Source organism: Trichomycterus rosablanca, chromosome 12 (assembly GCF_030014385.1).
Source record: "Trichomycterus rosablanca isolate fTriRos1 chromosome 12, fTriRos1.hap1, whole genome shotgun sequence".
Classification (NCBI taxonomy): domain Eukaryota; kingdom Metazoa; phylum Chordata; class Actinopteri; order Siluriformes; family Trichomycteridae; genus Trichomycterus; species Trichomycterus rosablanca.
The window spans coordinates 31,874,749-31,898,134 of NC_085999.1; the positions used below are offsets into that span (position 1 = coordinate 31,874,749).

A 23,386-nucleotide genomic window follows, 5' to 3' on the forward strand; every position below is an offset into this window, starting at 1 on the left:
CTTTCTAAGCCACTTATCCTAATCAGGGTCACGGGGCATATCCCAGCTCTCAATGGGCACCAGGCACACAGAAACACCCTGGACAGGACACCAGTCAGTCACACAAACACATTCACACCTTAACTGCTTGACTGCATTGTATATCAATAAAATACATGATTTGCATTGATCCTTGCCTACTCCAGTGCACCTGCAGTTGTTTTTTTCCAGTCATTTCAAATTTCAAATCAGGTTTTCCACGTTTGTTTGTACAATGTATTGATTTCATACCTCTGTATCTAAAATGCACTGTATTGTCAAATGTGTGTATGTAATAACCAGGCTGGCAAAACCAATACAAATCACTAATTTGGTCATGCAAGGATAAGCTGTTGCTAAAAATATTTAAATTAATGAATGAATTAACTCATGCCTGTTTTACAAAAAGACACAACTGTTAGTTTGCCATATCAGTGTGGTCTATGTACTAACAGTGGTGCTGTCCTGAAATGTGCCTGTAATGTGAATGATAATAACACTGTTCTAGCTGCACAGCTGATATGAATCTTCCACCTGGTAATTGCATTCTGGTTTATTTGGCCTGAATAAGAGCTCACTGCACAAAACTTTGCAATAAAGAAATAGAGCTACGTCAACGAAAGCTAGAAATAACACGCCTGACAATAAACCATTGCAGTTCTATAATAACACACAAAAGACCCAAACTTCCCAGGCTGTGCTGCTTTTAAGCTCTTCCAGGATGATTTTGCTTCTGAAAATGCGTGTGTGCATTATTTATACATATTTATATATATTTTTTACAAAATACCCAAATAAATGAATAACAGAAAGCATTTCAAAGGCAGTTCTGAAGTTCACTTTCTCCTATTTGCTAAGCTCAACACGGTTGCTATGCCACCTTTGGAGGTGCCAACTATATTTAGATGGCCATTATTATGAGCTTTTTCACATCCCACCACAGATACAGATCGAGGAGGTGTAGTCATGACCAGTCTTATGTTTACTGTACCGTAAATCGAAAAGTTAATGCACATATTATATGTCATAAGATGTGCATTAACTTTTCAATTTACGGCACAATAAACATAAGACTGGTCATGACTTGGAATCCTACTGCTGTTTTTTGCTTATATTCACTGTCTATTATTTACTTAGGGCTAAAAAATAAATCAAACACTACAGACCTTCCATAGCAAACCCATGGTCATACTTTGGCCATGTATGGACACAAGTAGTGGGACACCCCTTCTATAATTTTATAATTATATATAATTTTTAATTATACAAAAGAAAATTATACATTTCCAACTTTCCAGCAACAGTTTAAGAAAGGCCCTTTCCTGTTCCAGAATGCCTCTGTGCACAAAGCAAGGTCTACAAAGACACGAAAAAAAGCTTGATTTAAAGAAACACCAGTGATCTGCACAGAGCCCTGACCTCGGCCCCACTGAATAGATTCGGACTTTACCGGAACATTAATTAAAGCTTTCTTGACCAACATCAGTGCCCAGCCATACAAATGATCTATTAAATGAATGGGCATAAATTCCCACAAATATACTTCAAAGACTTATACTTTTAATTAATTTAAAAAAAATTATTTAAGGTGGTGCAGCACAGAGAGCTCTAAAGTTAATTTTGTCCTATTTCTAGATTTCTCTGGAATATTTTTGTGTACCTAATATTTTTACATTTATCCTCTGTAACATCTAAAAGATTAAATGTCTAAATTAAGCAGTACTGATTCTATACTCATGTTACGAAAGTTTAAGCCTTGCCCTTACCTATCATTCTTATATGTTTGTATGGGTTTCCTTCATGTACTATGATCTGCGCTTACCTTCCAAAAACATGCAGGTAACTAGACTATTTAAATAGAATTATCCCTACTACTGTGTAATGGACTGGTTGCCAGTCCAGGTTTTATTTCCACCTTGTTCCCAGTGTTTCTAGAGCAGCCTTTATAGCCATAATGACAGCGAATAACTAAAGCATTAAATTGAATAAACTAATTGCGTATCATCAGCTAGTGATTGCGACTAAATAAAATCCAGAATGAAGTAGTGAGGATCACTTTCTGTCTCTCTTTACAGTGAATGAGTGAATGAATCAGTCCTGTTCCCATGAGTCAGACAGAAATCTGCCACAGTAATTGATCTGTGGTGTGGTGTGCAGTCTCATATCTGTTGAATGTTTGCTGCTCTTGCTCTTTGACAGCTCGTCTGCTGCACTTCCATCACCCTCTGCTGACACCATCAGCCTGACAGCCCGCCGCCTGGCCACCAGCGGCCGCTTATCACCGTATTCCCGCGTTTCTCCACAATGAGACTGTGTCTGTACATGAGTGTTTGTGACACCAAGGGAGTGAAGCACAAGAGAGGAACAAGCCGCTCGTGGACCAGTGTTTGAGACTGTTGAGAGCGGAGAGAAGAATTAAAGCACTAAACGGGACACTTAATGTGGGGAACAATTATGTGTACATGCAGGTTGCATTTCGATTTCATGAGAAAGTTCATTCTAATTAAATATTCTGAATAACCAACTTGACATGACAGAATTAAAGAATTCAGTGGTGAAATAGCACTTGGGAGCCATCATAAGCTACATAAGCTGGTTCATAACTTAGATGTGTCGCAGAGTATATATACACCGATCAGCCATAACATTAAAACCACCTCCTTGTTTCTACACTCACTGTCCATTTTATCAGCTCCACTTACCATGTAGAAGCACTTTGTAGTTCTACAATTACTGACTGTAGTCCATCTGTTTCTCTACATACTTTGTCAGCTTTTATGCTGTTCTACAATGGTCAGGCCCCCATATGACCACCACAGAGCAGGTATTATTTAGGTGGTGGATCATTCTCAACACTGCAGTGACACTGACATGGTGGTGGTGTGTTAGTGTGTGTTGTGCTGCTATGAGTGGATAAGACACATCAATGCTGATTGAGTTTTTAAACACCTCACTGTCTCTGCTGGACTGAGAATAGTCCACCAACCAAAAACATCCAGCCAACTGTGCCTCGTGGGCAGCGTCCTGTGACCACTGATGAAGGTCTAGAAGATGATCAACTCAAACAGCAGCAATAGATGATCGATCGTCTCTGACTTTATGTCTACAAGGTGGACCAACCAGGTAGGAGTGTCTAATAGAGTGGACAATGAGTGGACACAGTATTTAAAAACTCCAGCAGCGCTGCTGTGTCTGATCCACTCATACCAGCACAACACACACTAACACACCACCACCATGTCAGTGTCACTGCAGTGCTAAGAATGATCCACCACCTAAATAATACCTGCTCTGTAGTGGTCCTGTGGGGGTTCTGACCATTGAAGAACAGCATAAAAGGGGGCTAACAAAGTATGTAGAGAAACAGATGGACTACAGTCAGTAATTGTAGAACTACAAAGTGCTTCTATATGGTAAGTGGAGCTGATAAAATGGACAATGAGTGTAGAAACAAGAAGGTGGTTTAAATGTTATGGCTGATCAGTGTATATGCACTCTGCGACACATCCAAGTCCAAATGGAGTGTTGTCAGAATAAATCACTTCATGTAATTGGATTGAATTAAAGTTTTATGTGAATTAGAAGGCGCAAACGTTTTCTTCTTCTCACAGAGATATCTGTAAACTCTAACAGATTATACAGTCAAATAAAAAATAGTTAACTAGTTGGCAACCATGTGGTCGGTTCTCTTTCTCTTTTTCTCTCTTTCTCTTTTTTGTAATTATGACTCTCTCACTGCATCATAACATACTCAGGACAAACAACTGGGGGGGTGGGAAGGGGAGGTTGAGGTTCTTGGAATTCAACCTGGACGCAGTGCATGCATAATCAAATCTGGCCTCTCCCATAGCAATAATAAAGCAAGACTTCACATAAACATGCCAGAAAAAGAGTGACCTTCAGGATTTATCATCTGCATTGCAGCGAATACTTTTATCTGTCTGGCGCTATTCATGTAGAATCAAACTAGAGTTATGTATGAGTGCAGCTGATTCTGTCTCTGATTCATGTCTTTTTACACGGCGTATCAGTGCTACTGTGAATGGAAGGCACCACTCTGTTGTAACATTTCTGCAGGCATCAGCGGATCTACTGTGGTCAATAATATTCACTGACCATTCAATGCCAGATTATACACCTACATGCTCCAAATGAACCCTTGTTAAGTCCTTAATAGACCTTTTCTTTACTGCTTTTTACTGCCATGGTTTTATTTTAAGTACAGTGTAAAATTAGTGTTTTATAAGTGAAAAGTTGAGTCATTAAATGTCTTTAGGTGGGTTCCAATAATAGCAGTGCTGTTAATAAAAAGTGGCACTCTAAAATTATTCCCACGCCACACTTACCCTGCGTGTCATGGCTTTTCATCGCAGTGCGCAAACGCTTTTCCACAATCTTTACAAACCCAGAGTTGTCCATTCTCTTACATTAACGCTTTCCTCTAACAATCAGAACTGGTTTTGCTATGCCAGGTCTGGATCTTATCAGAGCCTGTTGAAAAGCCCACCTCTTATAAGTCACCATTGGGTGCCGCCAAAAATGTCAAGGGCTTAAGCGAACATACTGGTGATAAGTCGGGCCAGGCCAATTCTGTGTTCCAAACCCACCATCTACAGTCTGGAAATGTCATGGACTTAGCAGGGTTGGAGGGTTGCCAGATATCTGCTGTAGGTTTCATAGAACAACAATTGTTCGGAATTGCATGCAGCAATATGTTGTTTTTTGTATTCAAATGGAATTACACCGAAGTTTATTGAAGGACCTCTGTATGACACTCATGCTCATAAATATATTTCACAATACGTGACATACAGTATAAGGTATTTTATAAGTAAATGACATACACTTCATGGCTTTGTTTGACCTTCCTTTTTTCATATTTTTCTTTATGCATTTTCTCCCCTTTTTTCTCCCAACATTCAGCGCGTCCAATTGCCCCATTACATCATGCTTCCTCTGCACTAATGTCGGCCCCGGTTCCGACCCATGCCCCCTCCAACACGTGGGCAGCAGCTATATGCATTTAGTCACCTACACCAGACGAGATCAGCTGCGGACCAGCCCTGTGTACGGAGAGACACACCCTGATCCGCACTCTTTCCCCGTCTTTGTGCAGGTGCCATCAATCAGCCAGCAGAGGTTGTAGTTGCATCAGTCATGAGAGAGTCCCTATCCGGCTCAATACCCCACCCCTATATGAACAACAGGCCAATCGTTGTTCATGTGGATGCTCAGCCCAGCCAGCAGGCAGAGCCGAGGCTCGATACGATGTATTCGAGATCCCAGCTCTGGTGTGCTAGCTTGTGTTTTACCGCTGCGCCACCTTAGCGGCCTTTAACTTCCTTTTTATACCCAATCATGACACCCTCACCTGTTACCAATTCATCTGCTCATTGTGGAATTATTTATAATCATGTAACATGTATATTCTATAAATGTTTCACTCTAATTTTGCTCCGTCCTAACTTTTTTTTAAAGTGTTGCAGGCATCAAATTCTCAATGTGTTTCTATTTACAAAATACCATTAACTTGGTAAGTGAACAAAATTCATTTCTTTGTGCTTGTTCTTGTCATTGTATCTTACAAAACGTCCCAACATTTCAGGAAATAGAATAAAGTACCATAAAACAAAAATATGAGGGTTCTGCAAAAAGTTTCCACACTTTTTACTCTATTTTATTTTTTTAATTTTAAATACAAATGACATCACTTTTCTAAACAGTCACCTTTCGCTGCATTTTTGTTTCCAGCGTCACACCAACTTTTTAATGCCTTCAGAAAAAAATGTTTTTGCTTGAGCGTGTAGCCACTGATGCACCACTGCTTTTACATCATCATCATATGAAAATCTTTTTCCCCTTAAAGCTTCTTTGAGCATCCAAAAAGGTGGAAATCAGATGGCGTTAAATCAGGACTATAAGCGTCTCTCAGTTTCTCAGACACGACCAGTTACTACTCCTCCCACCCTCACTGTTTCCAACTGAAATATAAAGGTGCGGAAACTTTTTGAAGTAGTCACTTTTCTGAAAAGGCTTCTCTCTGGGAATTTGAGCCCACTGTAAGGCTTGGGCACTGATGTAGGTCAAGAAAGCTTCAAACGGCCGCTCAGGTGGCGCAGAAAAATAAACTGTCTGACCACAAGCATTTCTATGTACATGGGTCTTACATGCTGTACATGAGATAAATAAAAATACTTGACTACAGGTGGTACAGCGGTTAATTACACTAGCCCACTACTGCTGGGATTTACTCCAGGGTTTGAATTAGTCCCACCTGTACATGATGTTGTATATGAAGAAATGCTGTCAAATTTTCTATTTTAAGAACATTTACATATCTTTTTCTGATTTGCTAACATGATGCACAGATGTTTACAATTACAACTAGTAGCAGAAAAGTATAGCAATAGTGCTCAAGAACAAAGGCAATTAGGCACAAACCAATAATTAAGCACTGCTGTGTGCAATGCTATCATTAACAACAGAGCAACAGAAAAGTATCCTCACTGTGCTTAATGTGCTAATGTGTGTATTAGCATGTTCCACTAGCAAGCAGAATGCAGACTGCTTAGGAAAGTAGTCAGTAATGAAGAAAGAAGTAAGAACTTTGGAAAGGCCAGCACAAATTCTGAAAAACCATCAGGGGAAAAACTGAACACTACACAGCAGTATCAGTTCCACTGTTGATCAAGCAAAATGAAAGTCAGTAACTTATACAATTGTTTTTAAACAAAAATGTCTGGAATTGGTCCACAGCTTTAAGTAGTGCTGCACAAAAAAAAGGCAATCAGAGAGAGAGAGGCAGCGTTACGATACTGCCTGCTGCACTGCACCAAAAATTTACACAGCATACCGCACAAGCTCTCGCAGCAGCTCAGATCCCTCAGCAGACTGCCAGCGCAAGAGAGAGCGAACGAGAGAGAGAGAGAATGGCAAGCTGCAAGACAACCTCTCGCTTTCACAAGATTATTTATGCTGCTTACAAAGCAAACCGTGTTTACCGTGGTACGCCAGCCAGCTAACTCAACTTTCGACATCACAGCTACAGGCTAAAGCTCGTAAAATACCAAAATAACATTCACATTAGGCAGTTTGGAGTCCGAACGCAAGCTGATATCATAAAGCTGTCTGGAGCCGTAAGCACTATGCAAGATTGAGCTAAATGGGCAAAATGAGAGAGCTGTTCTCTAAGGCCTGAAACTCACAGACAGTAACCAAGCTGGATTCCTTTTTTAAGTACTGGCTGTAAGGAAATTATGCATTAAACAAGTGTTTCTAGCAATGCACCAACCCGGACGGCACGGTGGCTCAGTGGGTAGCACTGTCGCCTCACAGCAAGAAGGTCCTGGGTTCGTTCCCCAGGTGGGGCGGTCTGGGTCCTTTCTGTGTGGAGTTTGCATGTTCTCCCATGTCTGTGTGGGTTTACTCCGGGTGCTCTGGTTTCCTCCCACAGTCCAAAGACATGCAAGTGAGGTGAATTGGAGACACTAAATTGTCCATGACTGTGTTCGATATAACTTTGTGAACTGATGAATCTTGTGTAATGAGTAACTACCGTTCCTGTCATAAATGTAAACAAGACGTTAAAATCCTAATAAACAAACAATGCATCAACCCAACTTTATTGCAGTTTCAAGGGCACGGGTACAAAGGTGACGAGGCGCACTGAGAATTAAATCAATCTGCATTCAAGTTGCATCTAGCATTAGCATTCAAATGATTAAAGCTGTAGTTCATTAAGAAGAATGTGTCTGGTCAAACACATCACATTCTGCCTGAGACAGCAAAAGCTAATTATAAAATAATAATGTTAATAATTGTAGAATGAATTGATATGACAATGCAGGGTCACGTATTAAAAAAATATATACCACTGTCGCCTCACAGCAAGAAGGTCCTGGGTTCAATTCCCAGGTGGAGTGGTCCGGGTCCGTTCATTGGAGATACTAAAAGTCACTCTAGGTGTGTGTGTCTGCCCTGTGATGGACTGGCGACCTGTCTGGTGTGTTTTCTGCTTTTGACTCAGTGATACAGACCCACCGCGACCCTGAATAGGAAAAAGTGGTGGTAAAACAGGCAATGAATTAATGAATGTGTACACACATATCTTGTGATTCAGGTCAGAACTGGATCTGTATATCCCTAGTGTTTCCTGTCTTAAAAGCCCTGACTAAGCCCATTAAAGGTTTTTATAAGATTCGTTATGAATTAAATCTCAGTAAGCAATACAGAAATGACAATGGCAGCAACCCTGTGGTGGTGTATTCCATGAGGACTGAACACTGTTTATTTAAATGGACTCATGCAGGCTATAAATAAGGCTTTATTCACCTGGCAGTGCTGTTTATATTGAATATAAAATTGTTCTGTTTTCTAGGGTCGCAAAAGCCTTTAGAGCAAGCAGCCACATGATATTTTATTTCAACATTACAAATGTTTGTTGTACTACAGACCTGCTGAGTTTTCTGTCTGTATGTCTGTATGTCTATAAGCTATTTTTTTAGTATGTTTTATTTTATGGTTTGTTTGGGTTTTTATTCCTACATAAGCAGTGCTTTACAATGGCTAAGTTTGAAATGGCATACTGCATCCTGCCATTCTGCGAATTACTCCTACTGTTCACATGATGAGCCAAAACATTAGAACCACCTTCCTAATATTCTGCCAAAATAGCTCAGACCCAGCAGCCAGGTGGGGCAGTGGGATATTCCGCTAGCACACCAGCGCTGAACTCCTCCGTTCGAAACTCAGTGTTGCCACCGATCGGCTGGGCACCATCTAGCAGGCATAATTGGCAGTTCCTGCAGGGCGGGATAACCGGACTATGTTGGCAGGGTCTTCAAACGCTGTGTAAGGACCCTGATTAGCAGATAGAGAGGCGCCTGTGCAGAATGCATGGGTGAAAAAGGGTTCCGTTACAGGCTGCACACGGGTCGGAGGAGGCGTGAGCAGCAATATATACCCACCTCGACTGCAATCAGGGATCCCACAGCAGTGGAAGACAAACTGACGACGCTAAATTGGGAGAAAAATGCATAATATATATGCATATATATATATAGGCTGGAGCCTATCCCAGCTTTTCAATGGGCGCAAGGCACACAGTTACACCCTGGACGGGGCGCCAGTCCATCGCAGGGCAGACACATATACACAAACCGGAGCTCCTGGAGGAAACCCACGCAGACACGGGGAGAACGAATTATCTTTTAGTGTACCACACTTGTTACTACCATGTAGTTAAAGACATGATGGGGAAAAAAAAACCTTGAGATTGAAGCATATACTTATATAATTCAAACCTGAATGTCACTGTTGCTACAGCTTCTTTTTCTGAAATGTTTTTGAGGGGGGGTGTTTACTTTTTTATATACTGTCAGATATTCCGGGCATATTGTGTAACACTTAAATGCCAACCTTAATAGCATTATAGAGATTTTTTTTATAAAGCCAATAAAATATTGATTTATAACACACAAACATGAGCAAACATTATCATGTGTGGGCTGAAAAGCCATTTCTTGTAAATACAATCAGCCGTCTAGTTATTTCTACCATTAAAACGCTGAAATGAAAACAACATTTACACTTCATGATCACAGTATGTAAACATCTAACCATTATCCAGAACCTTAGGCATTGATTAGGCATAGAGTAACCCCCATATTTTCTTGGAAGGCTTTCTACAAGTTTTTGAAGAATGTCTAGAGAAATGTATGCCTATTTTGGGGACAAGCACAAGTTGGATTCAAATACGAAGCTTTTTTATTTAACCACGAAATAAAACGTTTAAATTCTACTGTAGCTTTGACTGGAACTGAAGTAAATGTAAATTAAAATGTTTTAAATTAATGGTTAGATGTCTTTCATTTTGTCAGGGTAAGATTAAATAAAAAACAGATAAAAACAGACCATTTTTAAAAACTGATTTACTTGTGTTTAATAAGGTGCTTTTAACTCTGGATCATGATATAAATTGCATGTCAGAAATAATTGGTATCTAGATCACTTACAGGTAAAAAAGTGTTATAAAAGACTGTGGTGAACAGTGATGGCATAGTTACCTTTAAAAAGTAACTTAGTTACTTTATTGATTACTTGATTTTAAAAGTAACTAAGTTAGATTACAAGTTACTTTATTAGTTACATTCAGCAGCTGCCGTAATGCAACTGGAGCTGGCGATTGAAGCGGAATAAGAAACAAGAAAGATAGCAGAAAACGGAGTCCTCTGTTCATAAGTGTAAGTAAGATAAATAAAATAAATTTTTTAAAGACAAATAAATAACAAAAAGACGAAAAATATAAAAAAATTTGGCGAGTGGGGTTTGTAATGAGTCTGTAACTATGGTGATATTACGTCATCACGTCCCCACGTGTAGTACGTAGCGGTGTTGTTTGCATACTGCACACTTCTGTACTGAAAGTATGTACTTCTTTACCGGCCGAGTAGTGCATACTTCCTCCAATCTAGTGCATACTCTGTAAGTATGCGATTTCGGACGCAGCTCGTGACTTAATTGTCGCATAGGCCAGACGTCACTCCCCGAGCTGCAAAAATAGTAACGCACAGTAACTTGGATAAGTAACTTTAATCTGATTACTGGATTGGAAATAGTAACTCGTTAGAAATGTGGTCAGATGAGAGTAACGCGTTACTGACATCAGTGGTGGTGAAGCAGTGAATTACGCCAGCCCATTACAACCGTGAGCCACTGGTGCTATCGGCTGGTCGGACATTAACAAACAGACGTGAATGGTATTTCTGAGGGGAAAGATGGCTGAGGTCTGAGGATTGGCATCAAGAACATGCGTCAAGTCCAAGCTGTGTTACTGCATTGTGCCTAGTTATCCTGGGGAAACTGGGACCCCCTGCAACCCTGACCAGGATAAAGTGGTGGTAGACCAAAAAAAGGAAAGGAAATAAATAATTGATCATTATTCCAGCAGAAATTGACAGATAGAGATTTTTTTTATTATCTACTGTTTGAGGCAATAGTCAGTGACCAACAGTGGGTCATTTAAATCAAATACAGCATTACTCCACATAAAGCTGGGACAATGGTAGCCTAGTGGGTAGGGCTTTGTGCTATCAACTGAAAGGTTGAGAGTTCAAATCCCAGCTCTGTCATGCAGCCACTGTTGGGCCCTTGAGCAAGGCCCTTAACCCTCTCCGCTCCAGAGGTGACATACGATGGCTGACCCTGTGCTCTGACCCCAGCTTCCACATAAGCTGGGATACGCGAAGAAAGAATTTCAATGTACTGTACACCTGTATATGTATATATGACAAAAAAAAGGCATCCTATTATTAACATACCGTCCAACACCTCTCAGCTAAGAATAAATACACAGATATTTAAAACAACATCACAGTACTAAGAGGTAGAACAAAAAATATAAACTTTTCCAACATCACATAATCCAATTGTGTGCAGAGCCTCACGATTGGGAATCGCCAACACACCGCTCTGGGGCAGAAGCAGAGAGTAAAGATGACTAGTTGAATCCACAAAGGGAAATCAGACAGACTGGCAAGGAGCAGGGAATAAAAGAGGATTTCTGACAGATAAAAGGAGTTGCCTCATGGCCAGCAGTTATTAGTTTATAACAGGGTGCAGTAAGAGCCCCATCCCAAAACACCAGAGGTTAAATTAAGTTAAATGCCTCAGCACTAGTGCTTCTGACATGAGTGTGTACACACGGTGTGTCATCGCGAATAAACAGCAGAAATAAATTTCACATAACGTTTGGTTACGTGGTTGGTCCAACAGCTGGAATAATCACACAGTCCAACATCAGATGAGGAAAATTACACCAGGGCTGCACTAATTAGAGGACTGATTCAGTCCAGCAAACCAGTTCGTCTAACTAATCCGTCTTAATGTATCTGATTGAAATGACATTCAACAGGATTAATATAAAGAACCTGGAAACTAGCCTGGATTTGACATTTATCTAGCTACAGTCTTAACAACACAAACATGGAATGCATATTTTATATTATATATGCATTATTTTAACATGCTTTATTTTTTATTTTTTTCAAAATCTCCCAACCTAGCCTTTCCCAATTCCCGATTGCACAACCCCTGATCTTATCATGGAGAGCCGGATCACCACACTGACACATGTCGAATCACCTGCTAGTGTTTGGTTCCCAAAGCTTCATTTGACTCTCCCAGACACACACACATACAGTTGGGTAAGCTCCTGAACCAGACCCAGAGATCGCATATCGCAGCAGCAGCAAGTAGAGATTCAATCTGACCTTCTCTCCCTCAAACATGCCCAATTGTGTTTGTGTAGATGCCCAGCCAGGTGGTTCTGCTGAGATTCTAACATGTGAGTCTGAGTGGTGTGCTAGCGAGTTAGACCACTGTGCTACTCAACAAGAGATGCTTAATTGACAGTGAATCAACAATCTGGCTCAGGTTCAATTCAGTAAATCAAATTGATGCTTTCTTTATTTTTTTAGATTGCAAACTATTAACTGAAATTTCATTTTTGGGAACTGGGGATTATTATTTCATCTATTTAGAAGTCAAACTAACTTTTTATATTTATATATCAAACTATTTTTACATTTGTATTAGAATTTCTAAAGCAATAAGTGATAAGTAAATGCTGTATAGGCTTCAAACACTGACCATTTAAATACATGTGTTTATAAAACATTCATTCATTCATTGTCTGTTTTACCAACTATTTAGGGTCACAGTGGGCATTCGGCGAAGGGTAAAAAAACACCCCGGACAGGTTGCCAGTCCATCACAGGGAAAACACACACACACATTTACACACACATTAATTTTAGTAGCTCCAATTTATCTGACTGCATGTCTTTGGACTTGTGTGGAAACCCACACGGACATGAGGAGAACATGCAAACTCCACAGAGAAAGAACCTGGACTGCTCCATTTGGGAATTTAACCTAGGACCTTCTTACTGTGAGGCAACAATTCTACCCACTGAGCCACCATGCCACTCTCATAAAACATTTATCCCAATTTCTCTATTTTTGTACCACATTAATATAAAATCTTAATCTGTGTTTTGTTTGATATAGATACTGGTGTCACACTTGCATCCACACAGTACCCAGACAATACTCTGCAAACCAACAAAGGTGTAACGCTAGCATGTTTTAACATGTTAAAAGTGGGGGATCTGTGTTACATTCATAAACATTACACATCAGATAACGGATAAGTAAATGTCATGGAAAATCTGATACTGCATTAGATATCTTGGCCAATATCACCCCAATACACTATACATATTATTAATCATTCATCTGCAGACAAAACGTAATCAAATGAAATATGCAGTGTGATTTAAATAAGCATCATTTAGATGCTTTTTTCCCTGAGACGGCTGACATGTAGTGTTTTCTTTAACATTGGATGAATGGTAGCATTTACATAATTTAAACTGAGCATTAAAACAACCAAATTATTACAGAATTAACTCCTGCATGTGCACTTTTTAAGCAATGACAAGCTTACAGTCCTTTGCTCTGTCCATCAGCACACATTAATCAGTGTCAGCGGACACTAGGCTAACGTTAATGCAGCAAAGGTGCTTGGTTTGCAAAAATCAGTGAACTTAATAATAAGGAAGAAGTATATAAAGCCCCTGCCATGTCACATCAACCTGTGGAACAGTAAATGGAAGTGTCATGTGGATCTGAGAGTCATAAAACTGCAGTCTGGGTAGAGAGGCAAGCAGTTGAGAGGTGTCATTCTCTTTACTGCTAAAAACATAAGAGTTTAGATGATTTACCAGGGCTGTGTGAAACAGTCTGCTACAAATCATGCTTCGTTCTGCATGGTTCTTTTCTTTATCATGATCTCATGGCATGCTTTAATAAAGTCTAACTTTAAATATTTATAATTAAAAGGTTTTGTACATTAAAAAAAGGTAAAGAATACAACTTTGACAAAAAAGTATACAAGTAATAATAGCTAAAAGATATCTGAGTGACACATTTGTTCTTGACAATCCTTTTTCTTACATCATAAAGACGTATACCTTTGATGTCATAAACAGATATAGCTCTTAGAAATAACTGTATCATAACAACAGACCTTTGCATTAACAGATGGACACTAAATTCACATCAGGGTTTGATGCTTTGCTATATATTCCAAATTTCAGCATCTACTTCCTACTTTATGTGGGAATACAACACTGGCAGGTGAAAAGAAGCGGCTGCAGATTGAACACATGTCGAAGGGGACATGTGGTGATCCGGGTAGCTGTGTGTGTGCAAATGGCATTTTTTTTTTTTCATTTCAGGAATTGGAAATGACGAGTGGGGAAAATTAAAAAAATAAAGTAAAAAGGATACATAGCATGGTGTAAAAAGCCCAAAACCTGGACCACTGAGCAATAAAAAAGTGATATGGTCTGATAAATAAGATTATTTACATTTGAATAGATTGATGTTTGGAGAAAGCCAGATAATGCCTTCAACCCACTGTTATGTACAGTAAAGGATTTATAATCTCATGTCAAGCATCCTATGAACCTCATAAGCCTTGTCATAAGTGTACAGAACCAGCTATTTAAATATTGTTAACAGTCCAACATTCTGTCAATCCCCTTTATGTACATAATTAGGACCTAATCCCACTATTAACAGCTCTTTTTAATCATTTAGTCAAACTCTTAGTCTGACTCCAGCTCCCAAGCTTGTTTTGTGGGCTATGTTTATGGGTAGAAGGTGCCAACATTCCTCTCACTTATTCAGATTCCAAGCAAATTCAGTGGTAGAATTATTACTTAGCTGTTCTAAAATCCCAGATTATTCCAAACGAATTAAATATTCAAGCTGTTTCTTGATCAAAACAATAAACAGTTCCTGCTATGCCTTAGGTGCAACACCATGGTGACATCTCAAGAGTATACAAGGCCTGCATTTCACGCTCTACATTGTTTTCTTCACTACAGATGAACCACTACCACACACACTTCAAGCAGTTTGTGCTTTAAAGTAAAGTCCTGGTAAAGAGTCCTCCTTGTTAATTCTTTTTCTAGTGTCCTGCAGTAGTACAGGTTCAGTAATTTTGCCCACTTTGTTCTGTAAGGAATTCGGGCCAATGCAGTTCACTAGGGCAGCCAGCCAAGAACACGCTCATCGAGACTGCAGCAAAGCAATTCAACATGGTTTGTGTTGCCCAATGGCAGCAAGTTGAACATTACACTGCTTTATATTTTATATTAATGTCAAATTTGTCAAAATACATAATTGCCATAATACACAGAGAAACAGCCAATAAGTTCATAAACTGTTTAGTTGCAATTAGATATGACAAGCCGTCTGTTTGTACAAATGCTGTTAATCCCAGCTGTTTCAATTTATAGCAGCCGGCATCAAATTAATACCAATCTAAATAATGTGGTGGACAAAATACCAAAAACACCACATGAAAAAGAAGCTCAAGTAAACTGTTGCACTGTTCTATTAGATTAATTTCCAATTAACAACATGAACACTATCTGATGTGTCCACCTCTTCTAATTATCAAGTTTAGTTCAGTTTATATACAATAAACTGTATGCTTGGCAGCTGTTTAAAATCTGCGCCCCAGTACCCAAAGCAAAGGTCCATAAGGTGAGTTTGATGTGGGAATTCAGTGGCCTGCACAAAGCCATGACCTCAACCTCAGTGAACACCTTAGAGTTGCATTAGAATGCTGAATGCATGCATTTCTCAGCCAACATATGTGCCTGTCCTTACAAATGCTTTTTGACTAAATGAGCACAAATTCCCACAGACTTCTAATGGAAATCTAATGGAAAGGCTTTTCAGGAAAGGGAAGGCTGGTATAGCTGCAAAAGAGGGAGAAGCAGCACTATATTAATGCCCAGGGTTTTGGAACTGGATGTCCAACAAGCTCATGGTCAGGTGTCCAGTGCTTCAGGACATTTAATAGTAAGCACATTGATGTGATATTTTTAAGCAAGCTGATACAGCTAACAGTGATTGTCGTTCATTCTTGTGTTTTTACCACAGCAACTCGGTATCATTTGATTTACTGCTCATTTCAGTGTTCGGTAAAGTATACAGACACTATGGCAGGAAGCCTCCGTTGCAATTCATTTAAAAGAATCGGTTCAGAAGAATGACTCACTCATGAGTCAGACATCAGACTAAATGAATGCTAATGCAGAACCAATTCTCTCATGTATTCTTTTTTGCTGTGCTGTTACATGCTGATGTGAGAATGACCTGTGCTTGTTGGGGTTATGTGAGTGATTGTTATCACTCTGTAATACTGAAATCACTGTAGGTTAAGACTTTGTCTTGTAAAACTGGGTGATTCATGACCTGACTGACTGCTCTGTGTACAGTGCTATCATCCTGAGTGTGTGTGTGTGTGTGTGTGTATGTGTGTGTGTTGCAGCACTTGTACCAGTGTCAAATGTGTTTGTGTTTCGCTTTTCACTGGGTGAAATACTACAAGCTAACTGTACACTGCCTCTCTTCCAGCCCCAATTGGTTTAATTTGGGAATTTTTGTGATTTCTGCACTATTACTATTCATTTTTTTAAATGCATATAAACCCTTTCTAGGAAAGCTTTGTAAAACAAAAGCTTTGTTAAAGAACAAAAAATGACTTCACAAGGAAATGTTTCTCACTGACAGACTTATAAAACTATAAATGTAAATACTGTATAAACAAAATAAAATTAAGCATGCAGTGGGTAAACCCAAAATTCCATTATACAAAGAGAAAGCCAAACATCAAATCTATGATGGACCGAAGATCAGTCCCCGTTTCAGCTTGTTTTTAGGAAAACTGGATGTCATATATGCCTTTTACATATATGACTTACATACTGTTTGAGTGAAGGTACAACGAACACAGATGAGCAAGCCAGTGCCAGGCCTAATTGTGCACCTGTTCCAACAGTGTGGCTTTGTAGACACAAAATATGTGTGTTTGATCGGCCTGCCTGCAGTCCAGGTCTGTCTCCTATTGATAATGTATGGAGAATAATGAAATGGAGAATCAGACGGCAGCAACAATTGACTGTTCATCAGCTGAAGTCTTGAATTAAGCACGAATGAGCAAAATTTCACTTGCAAAAGTGCTACAATTAGTTTCCTCAGTTCTCAAAAGATTAAATAGTGTCATAATTAGGAATGGTACTGTGACACATTAGTAATTATGCCTCTGTCCCAACTTTTTTGAGTCTTTCAGGCATCAGATCTGGTTTTATAAGCAAAATACAATGAAGTTGGTCACTGAAATTTTTTTTTATTTTTTTTTTAGCTTTTGTTAGTCAAATAAAGTTTTAAGAAAATTGAAGACATTACAGATTCTAGAGGGTTTTTTTGCATGTTACAAAATGTCCCAACTTTTCTAGAAATTGAGTTTTTGTAATTCTGTATCTGAGAAAATGTTTATGGTGTAAAATTTGTTTTTCTAAACACCTTAGGTCAAAAACAAACAATAATTTAGATTAATTAATGTTATTTTACTTATTCACATGACTTTTTAAATAGTACATTTTATGACTTTAGCTGATGAGTTTTTTGGTGTCCATATAAATAGAGCTAGTTTCACTGCACCCATTAAAAAAGCATACACACATGTTTTTAAGGTTGGAAAGAAAACCCCAACTGTCACCTCAACCTGAGAGGAAACTTGTCTGAATATTTAGATGCAACAGGTCTGCCAAAAATTAAGAACTGCTGAAACATGGGAGACACTGTACACAGTCAAGCAAGCTTTGCATTACCGTGAGTTGAGAGGCAGCCATGCAACAAAGAAAACACAAGTTAGGAATTTCCTTTTTCTTTACAGACGTTTACAGAAACTATATTTTGCTTCATGTGGTGGTTGACACACAATTCACTGCATGAATTGCTTGCCCTATTCCTGCTCTGGACTGTAATAACTCTGACTGCAGCCCAATTTTACAAGGTTTCATTTACAAAGTACAGAATTTGAGATGTATTACCCTGGCAGCAGCATTGACACTCGAGCAATAATGAAACTGTATAAAACATGCTATGGATCAGCTGTATTTTGATCCACTTCTCAGGGTAATGCCAAAACACAATGTCTCTGCCTCTGCCCAGATCCAGCCGAACATCCCTGATCCAGATCATTACAGGCTAGCTGATAAGCTGGATTTTTTTTTTTTTTTTTTTTTATGTAATTAATGAAAATTGGGGAACACATCATCAGCATCCTGTGTTTGACAAACCCAAATGTCAGTTGTGTTCAGTCAGCAGATGTGCCCATATACCATGGCAGTCCAAGCTGGCACACTTTCTGAATCAGATATCTGGATATTTCTTCTCCTCCCATCAGCATTGAAATGTTCTATAATATTGATCAGGTAATTAGTAAAATATACACTCAATGGCCGTATTAATATTAATATGCAGTGATAACTTTCCACTGCCCCCTTCTCTAGGTGTATTCCACACATGCTTTTACCCTCTTGTGACATAATTATCATTCAGATAAACCTTCTTTTGGAGGATTATGCAACCCATAGTCACTGCTTTACCCTGATCAGAGTCGCAGTGGGTCTGGTGCCATACCGGAAACACACAGGGCAGTGGATGCCTACACAGTGGACTGGGCACCAATCCAGCACAGCACATTTCAACATTACTCACTTACTCGCTCGCTTACCTAGAGGGCAATTATCATTGCCAATTAAGCGACTGATTATTTTCAGAGGTGGAAAACCAGAGGAACTGGATGAAACACATGCTGTTATGCTGAGGTGAAAATTTAAAATTTAAAATTTTAATGATTTGAAGCATTAAAAGGTCCCAAACTTTGTAAAATGTGAGTATGTGGCAAATCTGCATTAATGCAATAATAAATATCAGCACATAAAATATTAATTAAGTGTTGATTCAAAACTACTTTGTCAATATAGGGCGCTATACATGATTCATTCATTAATTCAAGATTGAGTTGGTTAAAGAAGAACACAAATGTTTTATCATCTTCTTTAAATTATCTGCGTTCTTTGCTGTTTAAGTTTTTAGTGCATGAAAAAATGACTGGAAGGAAAGTAAAAGGTTGCCGGTTCCTTAATAAATTTTAACCCCTCTGTTCCCTGAAACCAATCTGTGGATCTTAGATGAGTCATAATGACATGGTAGAGATCTCTGCGGACCTGAAGTAAAGCATAAATGTAGAGCTCACACCGTGCTGAGCCGAGACTCACAGTGAAGGCTTGTCATTTCAAAGCAAGCTAGAGCTAATAGACTTTAGTACCAGCTGTCTAAAAAACAAATCCACAAAGTTCAAATGGTAAATTATATCAATTTACTCACAACCAACCATTACAATGCATATCCAACTAAAGGTTAAATATAAGGTTTCCAAGCTTTTCCTGTTACAGTACATGTATTAGATCCACTTTGCAACATAAATATTGGTTCCCAGTGTGGGTACAAATACTTAAAAACTACAAGAACACCAAAAATGGAATACAAGTCTAGCTAAACATCCTTTCTGCTGGAGCAAGCAGTGGGACAATTACAACATGGAGAACTGCCAATTATGAATTTAGGAGAACTTTGATTCAGTCATCAGTCATTTTTACAAAAGATGGTGCAACCATAAAGTCACAATTTGTGCAATGTTGGAGTCGGACATATTTGTTTCCTAAAAAATAAATGTATGTTTTACAAAATCTGTTATGATTTTACTTAAATTCCCCTCATGTATAATCATGAACTAAAATAATGATTTTATAATAATACTCTAATACAGTAATAATCAAAAAACATTCAGGGTGACAAATATGCAAAAGTAGAGGCAATTAAATAAGGGCGCACAGACTTTTTCACAGCACTTTCCGTTAATTAACAAGCTCTCATATGGAAACGTACATGTGTAGTGCTCTTGCTACTTCATTCATACTCTCACCATGCAATGCAACACCTTCCGAACAATGAGCTCATCCGCTGTTCTTGAAAGTCTCCAGGCAATTTAGACCTGGCACAAGGCCTGCAAGAACACCGTCCCCACACACATCACAAGTTCTGTCACACCTCCCTGAGGAGCAGATATTCTCAATCCTTTATTCCTCAGATCCATGGAAACCAAAAACAAACCTTTGTTTACAGTGTGTCTGTAACAAGCAACAGGCCTTCACAAAGTGACACTCGCAGGACTGCCAAGTGCAAGTCTTTGTCCATGCCATGCAAACGTTTGCCAACACAGCGGCTATTTAAAAGTGCCATCTGCTGAAGCAGAAGGTATGCATCAAAGGTGTGCTTTTAAAACTTGTCAAAATGCACTGTCACAAAAAGTACGGTAGGTCAAATAAGAAGCCTGGACAGCTCTGAATGTGAAACATCATTATGTAATGTGAAACAGTACAGACAGCATATGGGACTTCTCTCCCTGGAACCATGCTGGAAACTTCAGACTTTTAAGTTTTTGGAGTTTTCAAAAAGTTCATGATTTGGTCTTTGTAAACTCTAATACAATAAACTGGTGCCAAAAATCATCTGTCCTGTGACTTTGTGTTCCAGACTTTTACCATAACACGTTTCTGTTTTTGCTTTTGTTCTGCTATTTGTCAACAACATGTCTTAACGTAGGCGTTTTTAATTTAAAAATGGAGGTGTTACCATAGCAATTGTCCCAAGCATACAATCACTCATTGTTTTAGAAAATCTAGTGAAAATCACACATTTTTAATACTTAAAACACATAGTTGGAGACTGTCTGCACTATTCATTTTGTTGTCAGGATACCAGTGGCCAAAATACACTGTAATAACATAATTGATAATTTAATAACGCATCACAGGGTTTTACAACACTTACAACACTGGAGAGAATAATAGAATGTTATTATTTAACTTTTATGACTAAAATAATATTGTTTAGTCTGCCTATTACATATCCATCCTTAGTTCATCATGTACAACCTATGTCCTTCAATTGTGGTCCTTTATATATGAATCCTTAAATCATCAGTCTTTCTTTTGATATATACAACCTCAAAACATTAAGCCTGCCACTTACATATCCAACCTCAGTCCATCAGTTCTGCCCCTTACATATCTAACATCAATTCATCATTCCTGTCCATTATATTTACAACCTCAGTCCATCAATCCTGACTCTTATATATGCAACCTCAGTCAATTTATTTACTCCATTTTGTGCAACATAAATAAACTTTTTAATTCTATTCCTAAAGGTTTTGGGCTGTTTGTGTTACTTCTTGCTATTTTATGTTGTTGTTATTGTTGTTGTTCAGCAAATACAGTGGATTTCCGTTACAAACTTAGGGACTAGACACAGATTTGGAAAACTGTATCCAAGATCTGAATAAGAAATGATAAGACTAGTCTGAATAAACATACTGCAGTGTCAGCACAGTAAAAAAAAAAGTGTGATTCATCACACTGCAATGTGTATGAAAAAAAAACTGTCAACCACATTAACTCCAAACACCAAACAGCCTGTTGAACACAATCCTAATTCCAGTGCCTTTGAATGATTCGGCCCCAAAACTATTATTATTTCACTTATTCAGAGTGTTTCAACAGCTAATCTACTAAAAAGTGACCATTAGGTCTAATAGGTCACTCTGACTGAGTTGCAGTTGTCACTGTCTGCAGCTGAAGGTGATGTTTATGGATCGGTTTTGGTGTTACACCGCAAGGAAGCTGTTTCAGAAAGAAGCAGATTATTCTGCAAAAGCACCAACTGAAAGACTTTAAAACTTTCAAAGTACCAGAAAGTAGTGTAAACCTACAATGCTACAGCCAGGTAGCACTGTCAACAATGTAAATAGGAAAGGCAGTGGCTTTTTAGGTATTTTATTCAAATAAATGTTTTTTAGTAGCCCAATCCAGGGTCCTAATCTCAGTCCTATTAAACATCTGCAATGAGATTTAAAAAAAACACCACCACTTTCCAGCTGAGTTAGCAGAACTGGATGAATTTATTTGGGTATTAAAGAGCATTGGTGCAATGTTGCTTCAGGATGTTGAGTAAAATGAACTAAGACTTGCCCGGAAAGACTGGATTAAAAAGCTGCCAAAGGTGGTTGAACTAAGTACCTAAACAAGGGGAATGAGTACTCATGAACCCTTAACTCAACGACATTTCTGTATTTGAAGCAAATAGTTTTTATTTATTTATTTATTTTATCTTTACTGGAAAATGAGTTTCTGGTTTAGAAAAAACAAACCCATGCCAAATTAAAATAAATCCATACTGCGAATGGAAAGGGTTACCAGCTGTTGGAGGGTAATGCTTTTGAATTCAATGTACAGTTTGTATTTATTTATTTGTTTCTATCCATTAGTATCCAGAACAATGGTAGTATGCAGGAGCAGAACTGCAGCTGCGCTCCGCAGGACAAAAGTAAACTGCAGGCTAAAAGTCACCAAACGAGCTGATGATCAGATGCAGCTTAAACCTATATAACAAAGATTGCTGCGATATACAGACACCATGCATGCTACATTTGCTTTACAGGTATAGAAAGAAATGACATATTCCTGTTCTGGTGACAAACCAGTCTGGGTAATGAACAAGTGATGCAGGGCTGCTGCATTATCACTGGAATGGCACCAGAGCGCATTTCCAAAACACACGCACCATTTGCAAGGCCGGCGTGCACCATCGTAAGACGTGAGATAGGAGTTTAAAAGTTGCGTCTGGAAAAGCTCGTGTTGCATTGCAGTGGCTCATGACACTGGCACTACCAGAGGTGTTGTGTGGTGCACGAAATATGATTGCGGATTGTGTATGTTTATGTATGCGCGCACGCCGGCGGAGAAGCCGACTGCAGCTCTGCTTACCAGTTGGGTTCTTGTTCTTCTTGAGACTCTTGCCACAAAGACACTGCAGCATATGCGTTCCTTTGCTGAAAATGTTCCAAAGAAACCACATTGATTTGGGCGAGGGGCGATCCAGCAGCTTAGAGACACCCTGATGAAGGAGAGCTCCTTATTGCGGTTGCATAATAATAACTGGAAGGAAAAGAGTAACGCGACGTGATCAGATCTCCGGGACGGAGCATAGAAAAATAGGTATCCACCGAGGCTTCGGCGTCTTCATTCACGTGGTCGAAAATCCACCGTGCGACAAGGCAGCCTTGTTGGTAGGAAAGGGCACAGCCACGCACAGTTCGTTGGAAAAACCCGCATGTGTTGCGCGACGGGGGGAGACGCGGCCAGGCGAGGAGGAGCGACGCGAAATCTGCGCTGCTGAGACGCGACGGATCTGCCAGTTGCAAACCCGTTCGCCTGGCGTTGGTTCACCGCTCGAAGGAGCAACAACAAGGGTGGATCTGCACAGCATCCAAAAAGCCACACGCGTCCTGCTCACAAGCGCAGATACCTCAGCCACT

At 39.2% G+C, this 23,386-nt stretch overlaps 1 protein-coding gene across 1 annotated transcript in view; it reads right to left on the minus strand.

Annotated features, from left to right (window-relative positions):
- The window catches only part of fgf14 (fibroblast growth factor 14), a 124,961-nt gene extending 101,913 nt beyond the window's left edge, over positions 1 to 23,048 (minus strand). The window contains exon 1 of the mRNA XM_063005856.1: positions 22,836 to 23,048. Within this exon, the coding sequence (XP_062861926.1) occupies positions 22,836 to 22,926 (91 nt within the window). The 5' untranslated portion in view covers positions 22,927 to 23,048. The remainder of the gene's footprint in view (positions 1 to 22,835) is intronic.
- Between the last annotated feature and the right edge of the window lie 338 nt (positions 23,049 to 23,386).